Raw genomic sequence first — 25,290 nt, 5'->3', positions numbered from 1 at the left:
ATTGAAATAGTTTTGTTCCCTCTTATTGTGTTATCAGTAATGTAGAGAACATTGGGGTGTTTTGAGTTACATTTTCTGGTATTTAGTTTTTTAGGGCCGTATGTTACCCTGTTGTTTGGACTTGGTGTGAGTGACCCTGTTCCACATCTGAGTATTGGTCATGTTTTTTGGACAGGCCACTTGAGCTCTGATTCATCATGTGACTTTCTATTGTACGACCTTTATTTATTTATTTTTATTATCATCAGTAAATTTTAGGGAAAGGGCAGAGTTTGGTATAGTTCAAGAGTACATATTAACATTATATAACTTAATGAAATATAGTTAAAAGTTTATAAGTAATATGTTCAGGCATCCAATAATAGCGGAAACATTGTCACAGTATTTGTATGGTGAATTTCTGGCAACCACATCTGCTAGTTCTTACCATAACTGTAAGGGGATTATTTATTTATTTATTTATTTTACAGTGAACAGTGTTTATAATCCCTCTTATTTTGCTAAAATTAACATTTAGCTAATTCTGTAAGGTGCAACTTGACCGCAACCACTATGCATTACAAGTAACGTGAGTTGCGTAATCAGATTACCTTTTCCAAGTAACTTGTAAAGTAACGCATTACTTTAAAATTGAAAACAAAACATCTGAATTACTTTTCCAAATAAATAAAGATACTGTCTTTCCTCGTGTATTGACTGACAGCTCTCCTGTCCTCAGGTTGCATGTTGAGTGAAAGTGCAGAGGTGAGCATTTACTTATCTCACTTGCACAAAAACTGATTCAGTATTCCTCAAAATGAATAAAAACAGTGAACTGCAAACTCAGAATATTACACAAACCTGCAATCTTTAAATATGTTATATAACACAAATATACTTTATGTATTTAATCTCACTTTATTAACCAATACCTTTGCTTGCTACCTTCAATGATCCAATTCAATTATACAAATAAGCAAAATGACTTCAGTGAAACCACATTTATTTTATTTTATTGCTGAAGTAAGAGGCTGCATCCGAGATTGCATACTATAGGCGAAACACATGTGACAAAAGAAGTATGACCAATTTCACAGTAGCTTACTCATAAAAGTGTAGGCAAAAAATTACCCAGATGACCTACTACTTCTGGTGAGATCCTGAAGTGTGCATACGATGAACACTTCACTATCCCATGAGGCCACAGGAGAAGATTTGTGAATGGCAGTGAAGCAACGCAACTGACGCAGATCACATGATAATGACAACATGCCGAATGTAGTACGTCTGGATTACATTTACTGCACACACTCATATATATAACATACATTTTTAGTGGTCGTGAAGTAATTACTTGTTCAAAGTATTAAGAGAGTATGAGCAGAGCCCGTCTACAGAGAGCCTGGCCACTCCCTATTAAGTCCTATTGTACCGAATTGTGGTTGTAGTTCCACCAGAGTTCCACTGGGGGCGATCGCCCATGAGTGCAAAATGAATGGGAGTCTATGGGGCTAGACGGCTAAATTTGTCTCTTTCACACGATTGCCGTTGAGAAATCTCAGAATTGATTGTAGGTTTTGCAAGTTCAACATGGGATATAGGTCAAAAGTTGAATGAACGAGTACTTATGTCCTTTCGATTTCTTACAGGTTGAGTTGTTGTTGCCCATAACACGCTAGCATTCTGCTTATGAACGCTGATTGGTCAGTGAATGACTGGTTACGACCAGAGATACCGCTTGATGGCATCGTGGCATCCGAAGCGGGACCAGAATCTCTTCAAGCAAAAACTCTTCTAGCACGTGTGTTTACCTGTGTCAGCGGTGTTGTCGATGCCTCGAGAGAAAAGAAAGTGCAGAGCGCGAAAGCACCACAGTGACTGAAGGATTGCCGTAAAGCAGTATCTCTGGTCGTACGATGTGTATGACGTCATTGACATTTAAAAAAACTTTTTAAAGCAAATAAATAAGTGACTGAAAAATCTAACACCCATCAATGTGTAATTTCTTTGCATCTCCTTTCGAATACAACATTCAAATTACTAGACAAAAAATTATATCCTGAGAAAAGTGGATTTTGAGGGGTATAGCTCCATAGGCCTCCATTCATTCTGCACTCGTCCTGTGAGCGCCCTCATGTGGAGCCAGAGTGGAACTGCAACCAGTTCAGAAGCCGGAAGTTTACTGAGAGTGGCAGTTCTCCCCTTATTAGACATTCTCTGGTATGAGTTCCTGCGTCCTATTCTTCTGCAATCCAGAATGGCAGAACAGTGGAAAGTTTGAGTGGCGCCCTCTACTGTACAGGCGTAAAAAAAAAGGCTAGGCCTATTAAAAAAACAAGCATTCCCGCAATTAGTTACTTTTTTAAGGTTTAAGGTAACGCGTTAGCCTACTTTTAAAAGTAACTTCCCCCAATACTGACCACAACTATACATACTATATACAGTCAGTGTAAACAGAAGGTTATAAGCTATACTCAGCCAAGGCCCGTATGAGCTGCACAGCCTTCATCACTAAAGACAAAGCCCTCCTACATTCTTCATCTCATCACCCTGTGAGGTTATGCAGAGCTGTCCATTACTGCCAGGGCCAATCAGTCACTTCCTCCTTTGGGATGCTTCTCTGGGTCCCATTAACAGGCTGAGGGCAAGCAGTGTTTGGCAAAGGGCAGATGTGAAAGAGATGAAGCAGTGGAGGGGTATGTGCCAAATGAGAAGGAGAGAGGCAGAGCCGAGGCAGCTCTGTTTTCTATTTGTGGGGATTAGACTGACAGATCTGTATTTGGTTTCGGAGGGGCCTCTGGCTTCAGCTAATCCTCATCACCTGCACCCCCCTCCCTTCAAGACGTCTCCAACTCCCCCTTCTGCGGCCTTATAACCCTGCACTTCGGCCCAATAAAGCAAAAACTCACCCCGAGACACAAGCCTCACACCGCGTAAGGTTGACTACAACCTCAGCCCAGAGGAAGAGAGATAGTCTGCCTCTTTGTACCCTTTCACGATCTATTAGAGCAGGCTGTGAGGTGTTGCTGTGTTGGTTTTGGAGAGATAGCAATTATCTGGAGATTAAACTCAAGTGTTACGGAAACTGCTTGTCAATGTCACTCAAGAAAAGAGGGAAAGATGGCCAGATGCTCCGCGAGGAGCCGTATGGAGGTTTTCAGGTCAGGTCAGGGGCAAGGACCTTCTGTCTTCCTTAGTCTCACAGTTTTTTCACACATTGTCAACAAGATCAGATCCCTCTCTTGACGACCTAATTAACATTTCAATTCTGATACTCATTTCAGACTAGCTTTAACATCGCTCAGCATCAGCATAACTAGCCTATAGCAGCCATATATTCAAAGAATCAAAATGTATTTTTAGATGAACTATTGCGATCATAAATTATATATTTTTTAAACTTGCAGATAATGTATTAATGAAAGTGTATTTAAAGAGAGTACACTTTCATGACTCTTTAACACACTTGAGTACTTTTTTTAAACTTTGCGATAATTTCAAATCAAACATTTCACTTTAGAAAACATTTTACATGTTTTTTTGTTGTTGTTGTTCTTCGCATCTTTTTATTAACATTTCAACCATTAACAATCTAAGCAAAAACCAAACAAACAAAGAAAGCCTGGCAATTATAAATAAATCAACAACAAAAAATTAAGAAACAAGAGCATTATAATATACCAATCCTCAAATTATCACTTAAGAACCATCGTCATCAAGTTATGGGGTCCAGACCTGTTGGAAATCTTCAGTTGACAAGTGAGTAACACATGTTAAAAATTATTACATCAACATGTTTTAATATCTGTTGTCATGCTGTAAAGAAGTACACTTATTTTGATGTGTTGACTAACAAGTAAAGTAGGCCTACTTGATTAAAATTTTAAGTTATAATATAGTTAAATAAATATTTAGTTAGGCCAACTTCGTCATTACAAATAGCCTATGCAATCACAAATATATGTAAATTACATGACATACAAGTTTTAACATGACAGTACATTTTTCCAGTATACACTTTAACCATGTTTTTAAAGACATGGAAGAATTTATGAATAGCTAAATTGTCTGTAGGCCTAATGTAACTTAGGCCGTAGCCTACTATGAGTCAGAAAATCTTTAGTTCAGCAAAATTGACATTTTCAATGAATTGCAATTAACATAACGACAATGAAGTGTCGAGAAAAACATACACACTTGAGTATGCTATGTAGTAGGCCTATTGTTTTCGCAATAAGCAATATTTTTTCACACTTCATGATGTGCCTGCTTTGTTTCCTCCATATGAATTTCTTTTCTCTGTGGAACACAAAAGGTGAAATTTTAAAGAATACAGTTGTTGTTGTTGCTTTTTGTTCAGTCGCTAGTGCGCACTGCGTTCTACTAAACCTGAGAGAATCCTTTACAAGCGCGCGGCAGATATACGCAAGCGCGCGCACAGCCGTTATCTGCTCAGCTGACGTACTATTGATTGAAAAGTATTTTAACAAAATACATAGGCTACAAAAAAAAAAACCCCGACTAGCATATTCAGTGGTTTTATCTCCGATCATTTGATCACTTAGCCGTTAATATCCATTAAAGTGACACCCATTCCGACGACTTATAACTCGCGCTAACTCGCTCCAGACGCTAAACTGTTTTCCACTTACAAACAAACAAACAACAGCTACAACTGCAGCGAACGCAAAACATTTGTAACTATTTCGACTGCAGTTGAGATACTTCCTTTAAATGGCTGAGCAGTTTACTGAGGTAGATCGTTTACGAGAGACGCTGCTCGAGAGTCTGGAAAAAGCTGACAAACGCCAGGAGGACATCAGCAGGTGAGGCGACACCACGAGCAGAAATATTATGTTTTAATACTAATTTTAAAGTTTGCCTCCATTCTTGTCTGTTTGCCCGTTATAATTGAATATAATTCACTATATATAATTTGACAGAGAGGATGTTTTGTCGCGCATTGAGAATGTCATTCAGACGATAGTCATCAGTGTGTCTAAAGGTGAAGCTCCTGTGCTCAAAGTGATGAACAGATCCAGCTGGACCAATGTCAGGTGTGTGTGTGTGTGTCTAATGTTTATTTACACAGCCTAATTAAGATATGCAGGACTTTATTTAAATAGGTTTGTCCATATCTATCTATCTATAATATATGTCTGTCTGGCTTTCTAGTACCTCATCTGAACCTTGATCCTTTCAAATAAAGTAACTTCCAGACGCTAAATAGCTGTACTTTCATGAGAGGATGAACCCTCTCTCTCTCGCTCTCTCTCTCGGACACACTCGCAGTCCTCTGAAGAGGTTTTCACTGTGCACAGTGTAATAGCTCTTGTTCAGAACAAAGAAAACTGTCTGGTCAGATCTACATCAAACCTCCCTAAAGCTTAAAGCCCGTTTCATCTGGGCCCCTCTAAGGCCAGGGTCCTGACAACTTGGAGAACGACTAGGCTTTTGGCTTACTGCTGTTATAAAGGTATCCTTCGTGCTAGCAAAATGACTGATAGTTTTAATAGCAGATATGAGAATGAAACACTCATTTAAGTGAAAAATGTCATCCCCCACAACAATAAAACCTCTCGGTACTTAGATTTCCCACAGCAACATTTGGTTATGATCATCATAAGATCTCTCAGATGAGACATGTAGATGTTTTTCCCCAAAACATGTCACCCGTACACCCAGACATGAAGTATCTCCTGAAGTCATCTTCATTTCTTGTGCATATTTCAGGGCTTGTTATGACTTTCTGCATAATTAGTCAACAAAAAAACAACAAAAGAAAACTGAAATGAGCAAAAGCGATGTTGGTTTTATTCTCAGATTTCAGAAGTCTGTTGGCTTGGTACTGAAGGCAGATGTCTCTCTAATGGCTATCCGATGTGACTGCCCTTCATCAGCCACCAAGTTTGGTGAGATCACCCTGGGTTACTTGATTTTGCATATTACAGATAGTAAAATAGTAATTACTATCCAAATATACAAATCTATTTTTGACATTGACATGGACTTATTCAAACTTTTAATTATTAAACTGAGGAGTGTAATTCATCCCACAAAAAAAAAAAAGGTAATCTGATATACATTTTCTGTCTTGGGGGACAATTAAAATCCCAGTTATGCAGGGAACCAAGCCATATATAGAGACCAGAATATCATAGAGGCTCTCTTGACTTGGGCTTGTAATAACAACCCACAACATATATATATATATATATTTTTTTAAATGGTATGATCAATAAGTTATGACAACATATGTTTTTATATTGCTTTAACTCATCAAAAAAGTTAGAGTATAGAGCATATGTGAGACACATATGTTTCGTGTTATAAAGTCAGAATTGCAAAATATAAACTCACAATTGTGAGAAATAAACTCACAATTTACTTTTTTTCTCGCAATTGCGAATTTTTATATCTCGCAACTATCTCACATACATCTCACATATTTTCTCAGAATTGTAAGAAGTCCACTTCTGAGGAATAAAACACTGACTTTTTTCCTCAGAATTGCGAGGTTAAGTCTCACAACTCTGACTTTAACACACAATTGTGACTTTATATCATGCAATTCTGACTTTATATCTCACAATTGCGTTATGAAGTCAGAATTGCGAAACATAACATGCAGTTATGAGAGAAAAAAATCAGAATTGCGGGTTTATTTCTCGCAATTGCGAGTTTATATTTCACAATTCTGACTTTATAACATGCAAATGCAACTTTAGGCTATATCACGCAATTCTGAGATAAAAAGTCGCAATTACCTTTTTCATTTTTTATTCTGTGGTGGAAACAAGCTTTTATACCATATATATTCTTTTTGTTAACAAGATATGACTGTTTCTGGCATGTTCCTGTTTTACAGCCCTGATTCTGAAGCTCTTGTCTGTTATTTACAAACTTGTACAAAGTGACTCCTATGCTACTAAAAGGTAAGTGATAGCCATGTCAACACTTAACATGTCCACAGACTCCATAGGTTAAAACTCTTCACCTTCACAAGATCATTGTACATGCTCTTGTGTCGAGACAAATACATTTGGAAAAGTAAAAAAAAATAATCCATGTTCCATTCTTGTATGCATAAAAATGATACAAGTAAAAATGGTGTTTAAAATAGTTTTAGATGGAGTTCAGCGTGTCATACTGCAGGACTATATTTTGGCAAGTTCTTCTCCAGCGCTTTTAAGATATGACCTGTTTCATGTCTAAATATTTAACATTTTTGTCAGCTTTTGCAGGCCGTTTCATTCAAACCACCTGTGGATATAAGTGATGATGTGATTATAAATCAGCAAACAGCCTCATAAATCATCTGATATAGGGAGCAGGTGGAACCTTTGATTTTTTTTTTATGACGTGATTTGTCAAGTGCACCTGTGCACTGAAATGTTTTCTCTTCCATCCGTCAGGGACATATACTATAATGACGTGCAGCTGTTTGGGTCACAGAGGACCTTGGATTTCATCGTGGATGACGTGTCCTGCTTGCTGAAGGTTCCTCGTAGGAGTCTACATGTTGTATGTGCATGCGGCTCTAGTGTGCAGTATAGACTTTTATACACTCACACAACAACAAAACGAATAAAGTGATTGTCATGTATTATTTAAGGCCTCATTTGCATAGGTTGACCGTTGCGAATCCACTAAAGAGAATGTAAACAATTTCTTTTAATAATCCTCGCAGCTTGCAACATCCAAAGGCTTCATCTCAGGTGATCTGTGTTATTTGGAGGAAGATGGCACAAAGGTGGACTGCAATTCCAGCTCCGCAGTGAGTCCAGATCGCCAGCCAACCTTTCACTTAATGTGCACTGTATGCCAGAGCATGATTTATATAATCTCCTTCTGCATTAATCATTCATCTGGCAACATTTTCAGACCGTATCTGTCAAACATTCACATCAGTATAACTTAACCACTGGTCTGACACACCATTCTCAGTCTACTTGTCTCTCTGAAGTTTTGTCCATACTATTTTTTTTGCTGTGAAATGATTTTAAATGTTTTCATAATTGTGTCCTCCCCCCAGGCTACCCCTGTGTCTTCCAATGTTAACGGGATCAGAAGTATCCTTCCTGTTTTCTTAAACCATGTAAAAGGAACACCACCCCTAATCCCTTGTCAGGTCAAGTCACCTTTATTTATATAGCGCTTTATGCAATACAGATATTTTCAAAATAGCTTCACATTAATAAACAGGAAAACAACAGAATCAATGATGAACTTCATCACATATGAGACAAAATATGCTCTATGCACATATGCTGTAAAGCAACTTTTAAAAAGATAATAGTGTCATTATTCAGCTTGAGTCGGTTCAATGTTGGTTCATTCAGTTGATGGTGCAAAAGTCGTCAGTTATGGAGTTAATTCAATTCTGCTAACTCTACAGAGGACAAAAGTATCATCAAGTTTTAGTCATTTTAGTACTTTAGTACAACTAAACCTAATTTCAGTAAGATGCAACTTTTTCAGTAACCACAACTAAACTCCAGGCCTTCTGTTATCAGACAACACCAGAGTCAAGTGATTATTGATAACTGGTGGTGGTTGAGGAGAGACCCCCTGATATGATTGTAAAAGCGATTTGGGTGTACAGTAGTACATATGTTTAATTTTAACATAATTTTATTCTATAATTAAATTAAATAAAGGCGGAATTAAATCATATGACGTTTTGGTTCATGGTTGTGCTGCACAGAGATGTGTGGGATTTTTGGCTCAATGGAGGCTTTTCAATCACAGAAATTATTCAAATTGATATAGTTATGTCACTGCTCTACCAAAGTTAAGTTGCTTTTAAAGGGATAGTTCACCCAAAAAAATATGTAATTCTGTCATAATTTACTCACTCTCTGAAGTTGTTCCTAACCTGTATGAGTTGCTTTCTTCATGTTGAACACAAAAGAAGATATTTTGAAGAATGTTGTTAACCAAACAGTTGATAGACCCCATTGACTTCCATAGTATTTGTTTGTTCAACGCTATGGAAGTCAATGTGGCCCATCAACTGTTTAGTTACCCATATTCTTCAAAATATTGTCTTTTGTGTTCAGCAGAAGAAAGACATTTATACAGGTTTGAAACAACTTGAAGGGTGAGTAAATGATGACAGAATTTTCATTTTTGGGTGAACTATCCCTTTCAGAAAACAGAGACAAATTACATGTTTTAATTCATGAATGTGTATTATAAACATTAAAATATAAAAATATTATAATTTATATTTTATTTGAAGGACTGTGTGAATGAACTTCATACTCTCCGTCGTATTATCTATTACATTCCTCAGCAACATATAAGACATTGTATCATCTGCGAAATTCATTCTGATAGTGGAGAAAGATGCAACACTCCAGAGACTGCTGGACGATGATTTCTGTACCAGACTTTCGCCCTGCATCATCATAACAGTAAGTGTGTTAGATCAGTGTTGGTGTGTGTTTTCTAGGCCTGAATGTTTGGTCTTGTGTGTTCATCAGGGTAAAGGGATGCCTGATGTCAACAGCAGACTGATGGTGAGGAAACTGTGGGACGAGCTACACGTCCCAGTTTTTGCTCTGGTGGATGCAGATCCTCATGGTACAAACACACACACACACACATTTATTAATCATGTTTACATGTTGCTCATTCAAGAATGAGGGATTTTAGGGTGGCAACTACCCAAAACCATTGTTGGGGAATGTGTTACAATATTGTCTTACTCTCTGAAAAAGTAACTAATTGTGTTACTTAGTTTTTATGGAAAGTAATGCGTTACGTTGCGATTTTTTGGCAAATGTAGAGGTTTATTTAAAGTCATTTCAGCTTATTAGTATGGTTGAATTGAATCATCCAAGGTCAGCAGCAAAGACATTGGTTAATAAAGTGAGATTAAATACATAAAGTATGTTTGTGTAATTTAAGATATTATATTATTGCAGGTTTGTGTAATATTCTGAGTTTGCATTTTACTGCCGGTTTTTTTATTTTTTTCATTTTGAGGAATACTGAACCTATTTTTGTGCAAGTCAGATGAGTAAATGCTCACATATAGTCCAGAACTACAATAACCATCATGTTTACACACAGCGCACACAACGCCTCACGATTTCTCTCAACGTGAGGACAGGAGAGATGCGTTTCTTATTTGAAAAGTAATCTGATTAAGTAACTCGCATTGTAATACCCCCAACACTGCCGACAACACCCCTAGCATCTTTGTGAAAAAAAGTGTGCTTAATTGTATTGAATATGCACTTGTAGTCTTTGAAGTATATTTTGTTACTTGCAGATAATATAATAATAATGAAATAAAATGCCAGCTAAGTGTAAAAAAAAGAGTACTCTGTCATCACTTTTATAGTGCAAGTTTTAAAGTGCAATTAATAAAAAAATGTCAAATTAAAAGTTTTAAAGAAGTGCACTTATTTAAATGTATTGACTAACATACTAAAGCACATGTAAAGTACTTGATTATAATTTTAACTAGTGTATTATTTAATATTAGAATTAAAGTGAATATATTTATATGTTCTAAATTGCTTCCTCGTTACAAATGTGTAATCACAAATATATTTAAATACATGACATATTAGTTTAAATAGAAATTACATTAAAGGGACACTAAATATCTTTTTAGGTATTTTAATTATCTAAAATCAATATTTTTATTCATAAATATGTCCTCAATGGTGTACAAATACCTCGGCCAATTATCTGACTTATCCTTATAAATGAAGAATTAATTATCTTTATATACATGGGACGGGTAGGTCCACGGAGGCTTCCATGTAGTTGCAAAACTATAATAGCAGAGAGGGACAAAAAGTACTAAGCCAACGCGTTTCCACAACGCGTTTTCGTTCAGAGCCAGCCGAAACCAGCAGAAACGCAGGTGCAGAGCAGTGAGAGGCGCTTGAAACTGCACCGGCAAGTTTAAAAGTCTGGATTGCATTGTTATTATGGACCATACATATGCCGAGCCACAGGAGAAGAAAACATCGTCGCCAAAAAAGTCAAAAATAGAACGTAACATGCGTGGGATTTCCCCCTTTCTGGTCAATGTATCTGCTTAATTATTTTTATCCCCGGTGGGGATAAATTTATCCTCCCCTCAAAGTGATCATAGTGCTAACAGACGGATCACAAAACTTATCACGGATCCGTGGTTTGATTAAAGTCAATTTTATTTTAAAATGATTACTCACTCACTCTTGAGCGTCTGGCGCGAGTGATTTCAATGTAAAGAGGTCCTGCGGCGCGGTGTTTAGCGCGGCGCGGTAGACGCGAGCCTCATTCTACTCCAGTTTGCGTGAATAAGGCGAATTGCTATCACAGATAATGTCTTTTCTATCATTTCACTGTAGCTCAGCATCGTGATGTAAAGTTAACGTTATTGCATGATCACAGTTTAAATGTGTGGGGAAAGATAAGCTATTAGAGTAAAAATATTGCGTTAGGCTACTTCAGTTAATAAGAAAAAAGATTTTACAATTCCTGCACATGCAGTGATGAAGTTCATGTTCTCATGATTTATTTTTATGAATAACAATGTTTCAAAACACCCCCCCTCGACGAAGTGCTATTAGAAGACATCCTGTCAAAGCTTTTTGGTACATATCGCCTACCGTAGATGCAATGCGCATTTGAAAAAGCGAGGCGCTGGAGAGCAAAATTAGTTTGGATGCAAAATACGAATTCACCACTAGATGGGAGTAATTCCTACTTAGTGTCCTTTTAAAGGGGTCATGAACTGGATTATTTTATAATGTTGCCTGGGGTGCCCTTATAAGGTAATATGATTTTTACATAAAAAATGGTCATAATTTATGATTTTTTCTAGCCTGATTTTTAGGGGCGTGTCTGTGTGAGGCTTCAGTGTAAACGCCCACTGCTGTGATTGGCTTACATGTTTGCATATAAAAATAGCCAGCATTACATGTTGGAACTCTCTCGAAAACTTTTACTACGTTCTATTACAGCTATCGAGATTAACAAGTTGTGAAAGGTATTGTTTAAAGCATGAATATTAAATCTATTCCATCACATAAAAGGTTGCAGTGATGAGCAGGACAATATTTCGTAAACGGCATGTTTATTGCTTGATAGCTCGATCCGGTTGAGCAATTATCACTTCGTAGGCCTATGTTATTTAGCTATTGCATGTAATATGCGAATCGGTGGGCGGGGCTAAACAGGCAGTGTTGAAGTAAGCGTTGATCTTCTTCTGCGAAGGCAGTGTTTGATACCCTTTGACGTCATAGATCCCCACTTTGTCGTTCACTGTGCCTGGTGTCAATAAAAGCTTTTTTTTGGACTAACAAGGAAGTTTTCAGTTCTGAAACTTTAAAGGATATTATTATAGTATAATGAGCTTTTGAAAGGTGTCAGTGAAAAGGCTCAATGTTAAGGTCACTTCATGTTCACTGCAACATGTAATTTATACTCAGTAAAGTCATTGAACTACAAACACACATGCACGCGAAGATAACAAACACACGCATGCTCCATCGTTCGCATGAGTTCATCGTTCCCTGAGAACAACCAATCCTGCAGTGATTTTCATTTGTGGCAGGTCTAGTGCAGTTTACCGTGAACATGGAGGCCCTGCTATTTCTGACACTGTCATTATCAATGACTCCAGCGCTCTCTGTGCATGTGTAATGCTTTACTTTGTTCTCGGGCGAATTAAGTTGTCCCAAAGGATAATTGCAAGGGTATGGTGGTGATTGCAGAATCAGCCTCTCTCTCTCTCTCTTTTTTTTCCCCAGGCATCGAGATCATGTGCATCTACAAGTATGGCTCAATGGTAAGTCCTGCTTCCTACTATTTCTGTGCAATTTCCAGTGAGGCCTGCACAGTTTTGCATTGCGGTGACATGTAATTATTCTTCTCTCTTTGTGGCAAGACAAAAAAGAGGAAGCACTCATTCATGAACTTAAAATTTACCCTGTGGAAAAAGTAAAGCGTTTCTACATGTGTATGTGTGACACATCTGCAGTGTGGCTACATTTAGGCTGTTTAACTCACTTTCACATACAGAATCCTGCAGTACTAAAATATTTCTCCCCAGGTCTTTTTTTTTTTGGGGGGTGGTCATTTTCCAGTATAAAATATCTAAACAAATATGAATGAAGAAATAATATGATAAATATATAAATATATTATGATATACTATTAAACACATATTGTAACATAATATTACATATTTACTAGAGAAGCAAAATTGTGTTAAATAATAAGACAATATACACAACCATTCAAAAGTTTGGGGTCGAAAGATTTTTTTATGTTTTTGAAAGAAGTCTCTTCTGCTCACCAAGGTAAAAGTAAAAAACGTCAATACAGTTAAAACAGTAACATTGTGAAATATTACAACATTATTATGATAAATATTGTTAAATATTATTACAATTTAAAATAACTTTTCTGTTTAAAAATTAAATGTAATTTTAATATATTTTAAAATGTAATGATTTGCTGCTCAAGAAACATTTCTTATTATTATCAATATTGAAAACAGTCATGCAATTTTTGTGGAAACCATGATACACTGTTTTCAGGATTCTTCTTTAATGATTCGTAAGTTCATAAGAAGGGCATTTATATGAAATAGAAATATTTTGTAACATTTAAATGCCTTTACTGTCACTTTTGATCAATTTAATGTGTCTTTACCAAACAAAGTATTCATTAAAAAAATCTAATCTATTCTACACCAAACATAAACTGTTTTGCTTCTCAGTTACAATTTTATTATTAAATTTGATTACATTTTATATTGAAAAAAGACAAAAATTCTGATAAAGTTACAATTATTTTTTTGCTGGCCTTTCAAAGCATCCAGCACATTAAAACAAATACATGCAGTGACTGTAACATTTCATATACTTAAACCTGAACATATACTTAGTAAATCATGTTGGCTTGTTTATTGTCTGTCGGCCGTCCAGCTTTAGGAACTCTAACTGTCATTTGTCCGCAGTCAATGGCCTTCGAGGCCCACAGTCTGACTGTCCCCAGTGTGCTGTGGTTGGGCCTCCTGCCTTCAGACATCCAGAGGTTTGGGAAAGTCAACTCATTACTCTGCTCTGTGGTTTGTGATTGAGGCTGGGCTTGCTCTGGTTTCCGTTTTCTGGGTTTTTTTTGTTTTGGTTTTTGTTGCTGTTGCTGTTTTTTATTTCCTTCCTCTTGAAAGCTATTTTTAAGTGGATGTGTCAACTGTCATGGATTTCAGAAATCAGAACCTCTTTTTAGGTAAATAGAGTAAACTACAGAAGAAAGAAATGTTAACTGCCGTTGTTAGCACCATGTAGCCTACATATGTTAAACACTGGCCACTTTGCAAGGTACATTATCTAGTATCGCGTACGTTTCTTTTATGCTTTTAGAAGGGGAATTAATGCCACACTACCAAAAATTGTCAGTTTCCCATCTTTCAGCCCAGTTATGAGTGGTAGCTTGTAGAGAATGCAGCAGACCACCATGATCTGGCATACTTTATCTGTACAACATCACCCTAGAAAACTGAATCTGCTTTTTCAAGTGCCTGAAGTGCTTATACTGCATGTATGGATATAGATCCAGTTAAGACTTCATTTTGATGACTTTAATTTGATTAAAGGAACACTCCACCGGTTTTTGAAATAGGGCTTATTCACCGTCTTTCCTACATCTAGATAGGTGGGCAAATGCATTTTTGTCTCAGTGCATGCATTGTTTTAGTTTGGCAGGGTTGCCGCTAGCTTAGCTTAGCATAATGAATGGAATCCTTTGTTGCCAGCTAGCATGTCCTGAGTAAAAGTGATAAAAAAAAAAAAAAAACCGAATTACTTCTTGTGGCCTGCGTATTCACAACGAGTACAAATTGCGATGCCGATTAAGACTAGGCGATTTCCTAGGCAGATATTGACTTGGGACTATATTAGGGCGAAGCACAGGCGAAGCACAGGCGAAGCACAGGCGAAGCACTGCTACTTGGGTGCAGAGATATCACGCAAATAAGCCCTATTTCAAAAAACGGTGGAGTGTTCCTTTTAAGGTTATTATTTGATAAAACAAAAATACGGGGTGTGACGATCTCACGATATTAAAATGTGATGAAATTTCTCGTTGAGGTGAAAAGCTTTCTCGCTATATTAGCATGAAGGATTGCTGTCGCCAAGATTGAGTTTGTGGCAAAACCTTTTACAGTGCTTGCATTATGTTGTTCTCTCTCAAACTCAGAAAGTAGAACTGAAATGACATTCGTTACAAGATAGGGCTGTCACGATTCCTCGATTAAATTTGACTGCTCAATAAAAAAAAAACCTGCGCTTAACCCCTGGTTATTGTCCTTCTAAACGCCGTTTTTAACCCTGGGTAATTTAGATGAGGTATAGAAACCAGGACCTTTTCTTGCTTCTATTAGGAGGACTTAAAGTGTCTTGCACGTCAGAAATACACGGCCAGTCCGTTAAAGTGTTGCACATTTATTTTCACAAACACAAAAAAAATTATAATAATTGAAATTCTTTTGGCCAATACTTTCAAACAGCACTCAAGTAGAGCTCCAATACCTTTGGAAACTTAAATGTCTTAAATCCGTAAAATATATTCCTTAGATTTTGATTTAGACGATTTCCTCATTTTTGATAGCCAGACGGTAAGATAACTGTTTCTCCTTCTCCACCTTGTAGTCTCTAGCTAAAAAACAGCATATACTTGTATGGACATATAAGGAGGAGTGGCTTTAAAGCAAACTTCAAGTAAATTATACAAAGAAAACTTCAAGGAAAATTTAAAAGGACAACTTTGATTAAATGCAGTACAGGAAACTTCAAGTAATTTTTTTAAAGGGGGGGTACAATGGTGTTTCATGTATTCAGAGTTGTTTACAGTGTTAAAGAGATGGATTCTCATGCTAATAATGGCCAAAGTTTGAAAAGTTATTTTGAACGAATAACAGAGAATTTCTGTGCTGAAAATCATACTTCCGGGTTGCAACACGTTTCGGCTGTTTTTTTTCTATCGTAGATCTAATGACGTAGACCAGAGTGGAACTCCTTATATGAGCATTGCTCTCGGAAAAAAGCGTGTTCACGCACACGTCGACCAGAGGAGAGAAAGACCGCGCTCATCGACGCGCTACTACCGGAAATCATCAGCAGCAGCGCTAAATAGCTAAATAGAATGGTTGATGTCAAGAATGTCTCCAAAAAAGTGTGTTTTGGGATGTGAGGGAAAGTTTACCTTGTTCAGCTTCCCAAAGAACCCAGTGTTACTGGAAAAGTGGATGCAGTTTGTATTTCCTGGACAGCAAAGGAGTGTGGCAAGTGCGGTTTTGTGTTCTGGTCATTTCAGTGACGAATGTTTTATTAACAAGGCCCAGGTCGTCGCTGGATTTGCAAACCGGTTGCAATTAAAACCTGGCGCGGTCCCAGTGATAAAACACCCCATTCATGTAAGTACAACGGTATCAGATTTATTTCTTGTGCTGGAAATCCCCGCTTGACTCTATAGCTCCGCCCACGCCCAGAATCAAGGACCTCGGCTTTTTCCGGATAGAATCGGAAAGCTGTATTTTTATTTTATAAATATGATGAAACTAAAGACTTTTTGGAGATATGAAGGACGCACTATTACTCTATAGGTACTCAAGATTAACATGAGATTGACTGAAACTAAGTATTTTACCCCGCCTTTAAGTAAACTCTATACACTTTAAACTCTAAACCCTTCGTCATCTCCTCTCGCCATCCCTTCGTCATCTCCTGTCGCCATCCCTTCGTCATCTTCTGTCACCATCCCTTCGCCAACTTCTGTCGCCAGCCCTTCGTCATCTCCTGTCGCCATCCCTTCATCATCACCTGCCGTCATCTCCTGTTGCCAACCCTTTGTCATCTCCTGTCATCAACCCTTCGCCATCTTCTGTCGCCAACCCTTCGTCATCTCCTGTCATCAACCCTTCGCCATCTCCCGTCGCCAACCCTTCGTCATCTCCTGTCGCCATCCCTTCGTCATCTCCTGTCGCCAACCCTTTGTCATCTCCTGTCATCAACCCTTCGCCATCTTCTGTCGCCAACCCTTCGTCATCTCCTGTCATCAACCCTTCGCCATCTCCCGTCGCCAACCCTTCGTCATCTCCTGTCACCATCCCTTCGCCATCTCCTGTCATCATCCCTTCGTTATCTCCTGTCGCCATCCCTTCGTCATCTTCTGTCGCCAACCCTTCGTCATCTCCTGTCGCCATCCCTTCGCCATCTCCTGTCATCATCCCTTCGTTATCTCCTGTCGCCATCCCTTCGTCATCTTCTGTCGCCAACCCTTCGTCATCTCCTGTCATCAACTCTTCGCCATCTCCTGTCGCCATCCCTTCGCCATCTTCTGTCGCCAACCCTTCGTCATCTCCTGTCGCCATCCCTTCGTCATCTCCTGTCGCCAACCCTTCGTCATCTCCTGTCGCCATCCCTTCGTCATCTTCTGTCACCAACCCTTCGTCATCTCCTGTCGCCATCCCTTCGCCATCTTCTGTCGCCAACCCTTCGTCATCTCCTGTCGCCCACCCCTTCGTCATCTCCTGTCGCCATCCCTTCGCAATCTTCTGTCACCATCCCTTCGTCATCTTCTGTCACCATCCCTTCGCCATCTTCTGTCGCCAACCCTTCGTCATCTCCTGTCGCCAACCCTTCGCCATCTCCTGTCGCCATCCCTTCGTCATCTCCTGTCACCATCTCTTCATCATCTCTTGCCGCCATCCCTTCATCATCTCCTGTCAACATCCTTTCGTCATCTTCTGTCATCATCCCTTCACCATCTCCTGCCGTCATCTCCTGTTGCCAACCCTGTCATCTCCTGTCATTAACCCTTCGCCATCTTCTGTCGCCCAACCCTTCGTCATCTCCTGTCATCAACCCTTCGCGATCTTCTGTCGCCAACCCTTCGTCATCTCCTGTCGCCATCCCTTCGCCATCTCCTGTCACCATCTCTTCATCATCTCTTGCCGCCATCCCTTCATCATCTCCTGTCAACATCCTTTCGTCATCTTTTATCACCATCCCTTCGCCATCTCCTGCCATCATCCCTTCATCATCTCCTGCCGTCATCTCCTGTTGCCAACCCTGTCATCTCCTGTCATCAACCCTTCGCCATCTTCTGTCGCCAACCCTTCGTCATCTCCTGTCGCCATCCCTTCGCCATCTCCTGTCATCATCCCTTCGTTATCTCCTGTCGCCAACCCTTCGTCATCTCCTGTCGCCAATCCTTCGTCATCTCCTGTCGCCAACCCTTCGCCATCTCCTGTCGCCATCCCTTCGTCATCTCCTGTCACCATCTCTTCATCATCTCTTGCCGCCATCCCTTCATCATCTCCTGTCAACATCCTTTCGTCATCTTCTGTCATCATCCCTTCACCATCTCCTGCCGTCATCTCCTGTTGCCAACCCTGTCATCTCCTGTCATCAACCCTTCGCGATCTTCTGTCGCCAACCCTTCGTCATCTCCTGTCGCCATCCCTTCGCCATCTCCTGTCACCATCTCTTCATCATCTCTTGCCGCCATCCCTTCATCATCTCCTGTCAACATCCTTTCGTCATCTTTTATCACCATCCCTTCGCCATCTCCTGCCATCATCCCTTCATCATCTCCTGCCGTCATCTCCTGTTGCCAACCCTGTCATCTCCTGTCATCAACCCTTCGCCATCTTCTGTCGCCAACCCTTCGTCATCTCCTGTCGCCATCCCTTCGCCATCTCCTGTCATCATCCCTTCGTTATCTCCTGTCGCCAACCCTTCGTCATCTCCTGTCGCCATCCCTTTGTCATCTCCTGTCGCCAACCCTTCGTCATCTCCTGTCATCAACTCTTCGCCATCTCCTGTCGCCATCCCTTCGCCATCTTCTGTCGCCAACCCTTCGTCATCTCCTGTCGCCATCCCTTCGTCATCTTCTGTCGCCATCCCTTCGTCATCTTCTGTCACCATCCCTTCGCCATCTTCTGTCACCAACCCTTCATCATATCCTGTCGCCAACCCTTCGTCATCTCCTGTCGCCATCCCTTCGTCATCTTCTGTCACCAACCCTTCGTCATCTCCTGTCGCCATCCCTTGGCCATCTTATGTCGCCAACCCTTCGACATCTCCTGTTGCCATCCCTTCGTCATCTCCTGTCGCCATCCCTTCGTCATCTTCTGTCACCATCCCTTCTTCATCTTCTGTCACCATCCCTTCGCCATCTTCTGTCACCAACCCTTCGTCATCTCCTGTCGCCAACCCTTCGTCATCTCCTGTCGCCAACCCTTCGTCATCTCCTGTCGCCAACCCTTCGTCATCTCCTGTCGCCAACCCTTCGTCATCTCCTGTCGCCAACCCTTCGTCATCTCCTGTCGCCATCCCTTCGTCATCTCCTGTCGCCATCCCTTCGTCATCTTCTGTCACCATCCCTTCGTCATCTTCTGTCACCATCCCTTCGCCATCTTCTGTCACCAACCCTTCGTCATCTCCTGTCGCCAACCCTTCGTCATCTCCTGTCGCCAACCCCTAGTCATCTCCTGTCGCCATCCCTTCGTCATCTTCTGTCGCCAACCCTTCGCCATCTCCTGTCGCCATCCCTTCGTCATCTCCTGTCACCATCTCTTCATCATCTCTTGTCTCCATCCCTTCATCATCTCCTGTCGCCATCCCTTCATCATCTCTTGTCGCCATCCCTTCGTCATCTCCTGTCGCCATCCCTTCGCCATCTTCTGTCGCCAACCCTTCGTCATTTCCTGTCGCCATCCCTTCATCATCTCTTGTCGCCATCCCTTCGTCATGTCCTGTCGCCAACCCTTCATCATCTCCTGTCGCCATCCCTTCATCATCTCTTGTCGCCATCCCTTCGTCATCTCCTGTCACCATCCCTTCGCCATCTTTTGTCGCCAAACCTTCGTCATTTCCTGTCGCCATCCCTTAATCATCTCTTGTCGCCATCCCTTCGTCATCTCCTGTCGCCATCCCTTCGTCATCTCCTGTCGCCAACCCTTCGTCATCTCCTGTTGCCATCCCTTCATCATCTCCTGTCGCCATCCCTTCGCCATCTTCTGTCGCCAACCCTTCATCATCTCCTGTCGCCATCCCTTCGCCATATTCTGTCGCCAACCCTTCGTCATCTCCTGTCACCATCTCTTCATCATCTCTTGCCGCCATCCCTTCATCATCTCTTGCCGCCATCCCTTCATCATCTCCTGTCAACATCCCTTCGTCATCTTTTATCAGCATCCCTTCGTCATCTCTTGTCACCATCCCTTCGTCATCTCCTGTCGCCATCTGTCATTATCCCTTTGCCATCTCCTGCCGTCATCCCTTCGTCATCTCCTGCCGTCCTCCCTTCATCATCTCCTGTTGCCATCTCTTCGCCATCTGTCATTAATCCTTCGCCATCTCCTGCCATCATCCCTTCGTCATCTCCTGTCACATCCCTTCGTCATCTCCTGTCACCATCCCTTCGTCATCTCCTGTCACCATCCCTTCATCATCTTCCGAAGTCATCTCCTGTCACCATCCCTTCGTCATCTCCTGTCACCATCCCTTCATCATCTCCTGTCACCATCCCTTCGTCATCTTCCGTCGTCATCTCCTGTCACCATCCCTTCGTCATCTCCTGTCACCAACCCTTCGTCATCTTCTGTCACCAACCCTTCGTCATCTCCTGTCGCCATCCCTTCGCCATCTTCTGTCACCAACCCTTCGTCATCTCCTGTCGCCATCCCTTCGCCATCTTCTGTCGCCAACCCTTCGCCATCTCCTGTCGCCATCCCTTCGTCATCTCCTGTCACCATCTCTTCATCATCTCTTGTCTCCATCCCTTCATCATCTCCTGTCGCCATCCCTTCATCATCTCTTGTCGCCATCCCTTCGTCATCTCCTGTCGCCATCCCTTCGCCATCTTCTGTCGCCAACCCTTCGTCATTTCCTGTCGCCATCCCTTCATCATCTCTTGTCGCCATCCCTTCGTCATGTCCTGTCGCCAACCCTTCATCATCTCCTGTCGCCATCCCTTCATCATCTCTTGTCGCCATCCCTTCGTCATCTCCTGTCACCATCCCTTCGCCATCTTTTGTCGCCAAACCTTCGTCATTTCCTGTCGCCATCCCTTAATCATCTCTTGTCGCCATCCCTTCGTCATCTCCTGTCGCCATCCCTTCGTCATCTCCTGTCGCCATCCCTTCGTCATCTCCTGTCGCCAACCCTTCGTCATCTCCTGTCGCCATCCCTTCCCCATCTTCTGTCGCCAACCCTTCGTCATCTCCTGTTGCCATCCCTTCATCATCTCCTGTCGCCATCCCTTCGCCATCTTCTGTCGCCAACCCTTCATCATCTCCTGTCGCCATCCCTTCGCCATATTCTGTCGCCAACCCTTCGTCATCTCCTGTCACCATCTCTTCATCATCTCTTGCCGCCATCCCTTCATCATCTCTTGCCGCCATCCCTTCATCATCTCCTGTCAACATCCCTTCGTCATCTTTTATCAGCATCCCTTCGTCATCTCTTGTCACCATCCCTTCGTCATCTCCTGTCGCCATCTGTCATTATCCCTTTGCCATCTCCTGCCGTCATCCCTTCGTCATCTCCTGCCGTCCTCCCTTCATCATCTCCTGTTGCCATCTCTTCGCCATCTGTCATTAATCCTTCGCCATCTCCTGCCATCATCCCTTCGTCATCTCCTGTCACATCCCTTCGTCATCTCCTGTCACCATCCCTTCGTCATCTCCTGTCACCATCCCTTCATCATCTTCCATAGTCATCTCCTGTCACCATCCCTTCGTCATCTCCTGTCACCATCCCTTCATCATCTCCTGTCACCATCCCTTCGTCATCTTCCGTCGTCATCTCCTGTCACCATCCCTTCGTCATCTCCTGTCACCATCCCTTCGTCATCTTCCGTCGTCATCTCCTGTCACCATCCCTTCGTCATCTTCCGTCGTCATCTCCTGTCACCATCCCTTCGTCATCTCCTGTCACCATCCCTTCGTCATCTCTTGTCACCATCCCTTCGTCATCTCCTGTCGTCATCTCCTGTCACCATCACTTCATCATCTCCTGTCATTATCTCGTCCAATTCCTAAGCCTCTCTTCTCCAAGTCGCGAGGTCACGCCTTCCAGGAGGGGGTGTTCTGTTAGTTATATTCACTTGTGTATATTGTATTGGAACCTGTGGATTCTCATCTTCATGTTCTTCGTCTTTTTGACAGATGGAAACATAGCTACTGACTCTGAATCTGGATTCTGATCTGGATTGTAGGTTTTTGTATTGAAATGCACAAACTGCATGTAAAAGTGGTCAGCCGTTTAGTGAATTCACCCATCTGAATGACAGCATGCATTAAAAAAAGCGCTGGAAACATCCTCAGGTATTTTTGCTCTGATTCCGACAGCATCAGCACATTCATGTTGCCAGTTTCCTGCTCCACCTCATCCCAAAAACACTACTGGACTGAGATCCTACATGTTTGTAATGCACTAATGTCATGTTTGTAAAGGCAGGATTTGTAGAAAAACACACTCTCCTTAAAGTCTGCATGAAATTAAGAAGACTGCTCACAATTCTCAGCACAGATGTATTGAATTAAAGTGATGTGTTTCAGTTTTCTGATTTAATCGGCTACACCATAGTGTGATAGCTGAACAGAATTGATTCTGGCCTGGTCTTATAATTTTATAAAAACACATTGTTCTGGTAACATTTTTGATATTTGAGCAGTGAAACTCTTGTAAATTTTACAGTGGCTTTAGGATTTATACATTCTTTTTGTCATGGCAGCAGGGTTGTAAAATTAGACACAACTTTACACAGAAAAGTTTAGTAAGCAATTTTTTTAGACTATAATTATTTTAACATGCATATTGTTTACATCTTGTAGTTTTAGTATTGAAATGTACTATTTACATTACCATTGTAAGTGCCTCACTATAACCCAGAATTTTACTTTTTTTCTTTTTTTAAAGAAAAGGAGGGATAGCCCTTGTGAAAAATGAACTACACTGCATATGCAATTGTAGTGTACTTTAAATCTTATTTTTTAAACCGTAGTTACAGTTAATATAATATCAATGAAATAAAAGGAAACTTTAGTGTACTTAAAGAGTTTTTGTTGTAATGTCAGATTAAAAGTTTTACTTTAAAGTACATTTTAAATCATGTTTTAATAATCTTTTGTCATGATTTAAATAAGTACACTTATTTTAAAATGTTGACTAACATACTAAAGCACATGTAAAGTACTTGATTATACTGTTGTGTGTTATTTTATATTATATTTAAAGTTAATCAACTACAGCTTCAGCATTATAAATGTATAATTACAAACATTTTTAAATACATGAGTCATGACATATAAGTTTCAATAGAAATGGCATTAGAGTATATTTTAGTCTACATAAATGTCTGTCAGTACATTCAGCAGTAACTTTAACCATATTTTAAAGACAATAGAATTGTAAAATTACATATAAAGATGTACTTAAATCCTTGTGAAGTAGGTATAAAAGCACTTTAAAGTTCAGCTAATTGCGCTTAGTATAAATTTAAACTAATAGCACTTTCAATTGCAGTTAACATGAAGTTAAGTGTCTGAAAACACTGCATTAAGATCACACTTAATTATATTATTTTAAAGTATATTATTTCTGTAATGAAGCAGTGCTAAAGAAGTCATTTTTGTGTTAATCATTATGTGCTGTTGTATTGAATCCAGATTAGTTCCAGTCACTTGATTTTCTATTTGCCACTATCTGCATCAACTAACACTAGTACCAAATAAAGTGGCCAGCGACTATATGTAAGAGTAAATTGCTGAGATTATGTTTGTGTGTACATTGTTATGAATGCACAAGGCCTCATGGTGTCTATATGTGAATGGCTGTCACAGGTACAGAGTGCCGGAGGAAAGTATTATTCCATTTTCTCAAGCAGATGAGAGCAAAATCAACAGCTTGAGGAACAGAACCTACATCGCCTGCCAGCCTGCGTGGGAGAGAGAGGTGCCTCATTTCATGCTTCTGTACACTTAAGACATGACAAAGGCAATATGCAAAGAACAGACGATATGGTCAAAGATGCATCTGTGACATTAGTGCTTTGACAGGTGTTTGCAGAGGCCAAGAATGTGAATGATGTCGCCTAATCTATGTGTCTGTGATTTTTTTTCAGGTACAAACGATGCAGAGACTGAAGCAGAAAGCTGAGATCCAGTCCCTGGCATCTATCGCCCCTCATTTCCTCACTCGAGTCTACCTGCCAAATAAACTGCGCTATGGAGGCTGGATATGAGCATCTGCTGCCCTCTACTGGAATATGTATGTGTGTAGCATGAAGTGCATGATTGAACACTGTATAGATGTTACAGTGTGTTCTTACTGAATGTTAGATGAGCCGTTATGTTGGATTACCGCCACCGTAGACTATGAGTTATGAGCTTGAATATGCCATACATCACCTGAGCTGTTATGTTAAAGCTTCTCTGGACTGTCACTTTTACATTGGCGGTGAATATTATGGAATAAATAAATGAAACGAACCCTTCCTTTTCACCATGAACTTCGTTATTTTATATTTAAAAAAATACTTAGGTAAATTAAGTCATCGGTTTCTTCAAAAATAAAGGTATATTGAAATATTTAAATCATGGTTATGGTGATTTAGCCCAGAAAGTATAAGTTAATGGTAGGGTAGGCAATTTTAGAGAGGCTAGCAAGAAGGCTTCATCACACGTTCGAAAAGCAGAAGCTTTAAATTGTAGCGTACAAAAAAACTTCTGCTGCAGTCTGTATGGCTGTGCCCATCGAACGGGATTGTTGTGATTTATTCACGTAAAATTCAGCACAAAATCTTCTTCTAAAGACACCAACCTCAGTTACAAAGAAAAATGGTGTCATGATATTCCGACGCATATATTTATGATTTAAAGGGGAGTGTGCAAGCCATACTGTACGTTTATGTGCAATTCTTCAGTCTAATCACCTTAATTTATTATTTAGACCACTTCTAATATTGATTACTATCAGGATGTGTATAGAGTTTGAACTAGAATAACAAAAAGTGTTTATGAAAAACATCGCCTCTATACCTTTAACTGGTAATAATTTACAGTTTTTCTCAATCGCTTTGGCTCAATTCTTAAATTAGATTTTTTTTTTTTTTTTTTTTTACTCAAAACAATAAGAATAATTAAAATTTATCTGAACAGTTTGTTTCTTGTTCACATCATATTTTAATTTCTTGTTGATTTAAGCCAATTGCATTTGTTTCAAGTTTATACTATATGTACAGGACATACAGAGGATTGAAATTCTGTTTCCCACAGACCCATGG

General features: G+C 40.2%; 2 protein-coding genes across 5 annotated transcripts in view; one reads left to right on the top strand and one right to left on the bottom strand.

Moving 5' to 3' along the window:
* LOC306985331 (uncharacterized protein) overlaps positions 1-25,290 on the bottom strand; it is a 250,378-nt gene that overhangs the window by 185,510 nt on the left and 39,578 nt on the right. The window lies entirely within an intron of this gene.
* On the top strand, positions 4,211-24,513 carry spo11 (SPO11 initiator of meiotic double stranded breaks). Of its 3 annotated transcripts, XM_079589313.1 has the most exons (14): positions 4,211-4,294; positions 4,726-4,805; positions 4,923-5,036; positions 5,803-5,891; positions 6,848-6,914; positions 7,395-7,503; positions 7,670-7,756; positions 8,015-8,051; positions 9,289-9,398; positions 9,468-9,567; positions 12,741-12,778; positions 13,955-14,031; positions 23,849-23,960; positions 24,130-24,508. In XM_079589313.1, the coding sequence occupies exons 3-14, from the start codon at positions 5,008-5,010 to the stop codon at positions 24,247-24,249; spliced, it is 975 nt and encodes a 324-aa protein (XP_079445439.1). In that variant the 5' UTR covers positions 4,211-4,294; positions 4,726-4,805; positions 4,923-5,007; the 3' UTR covers positions 24,250-24,508. The 3 variants fall into 3 exon arrangements, with proteins under 3 accessions (XP_079445439.1, XP_079445437.1, XP_079445438.1); XM_079589311.1 differs by lacking the exon at positions 4,211-4,294 and having other exon boundaries at positions 4,362-4,805; positions 24,130-24,513; XM_079589312.1 differs by lacking the exon at positions 4,211-4,294 and having other exon boundaries at positions 4,390-4,805; positions 7,395-7,479; positions 24,130-24,513.

This window comes from Phoxinus phoxinus (genome assembly GCF_949152265.1).
Source record: "Phoxinus phoxinus genome assembly, chromosome: 18".
Lineage (NCBI taxonomy): Eukaryota > Metazoa > Chordata > Actinopteri > Cypriniformes > Leuciscidae > Phoxinus > Phoxinus phoxinus.
This window is presented reverse-complemented; position numbering and strand designations above follow the sequence as displayed.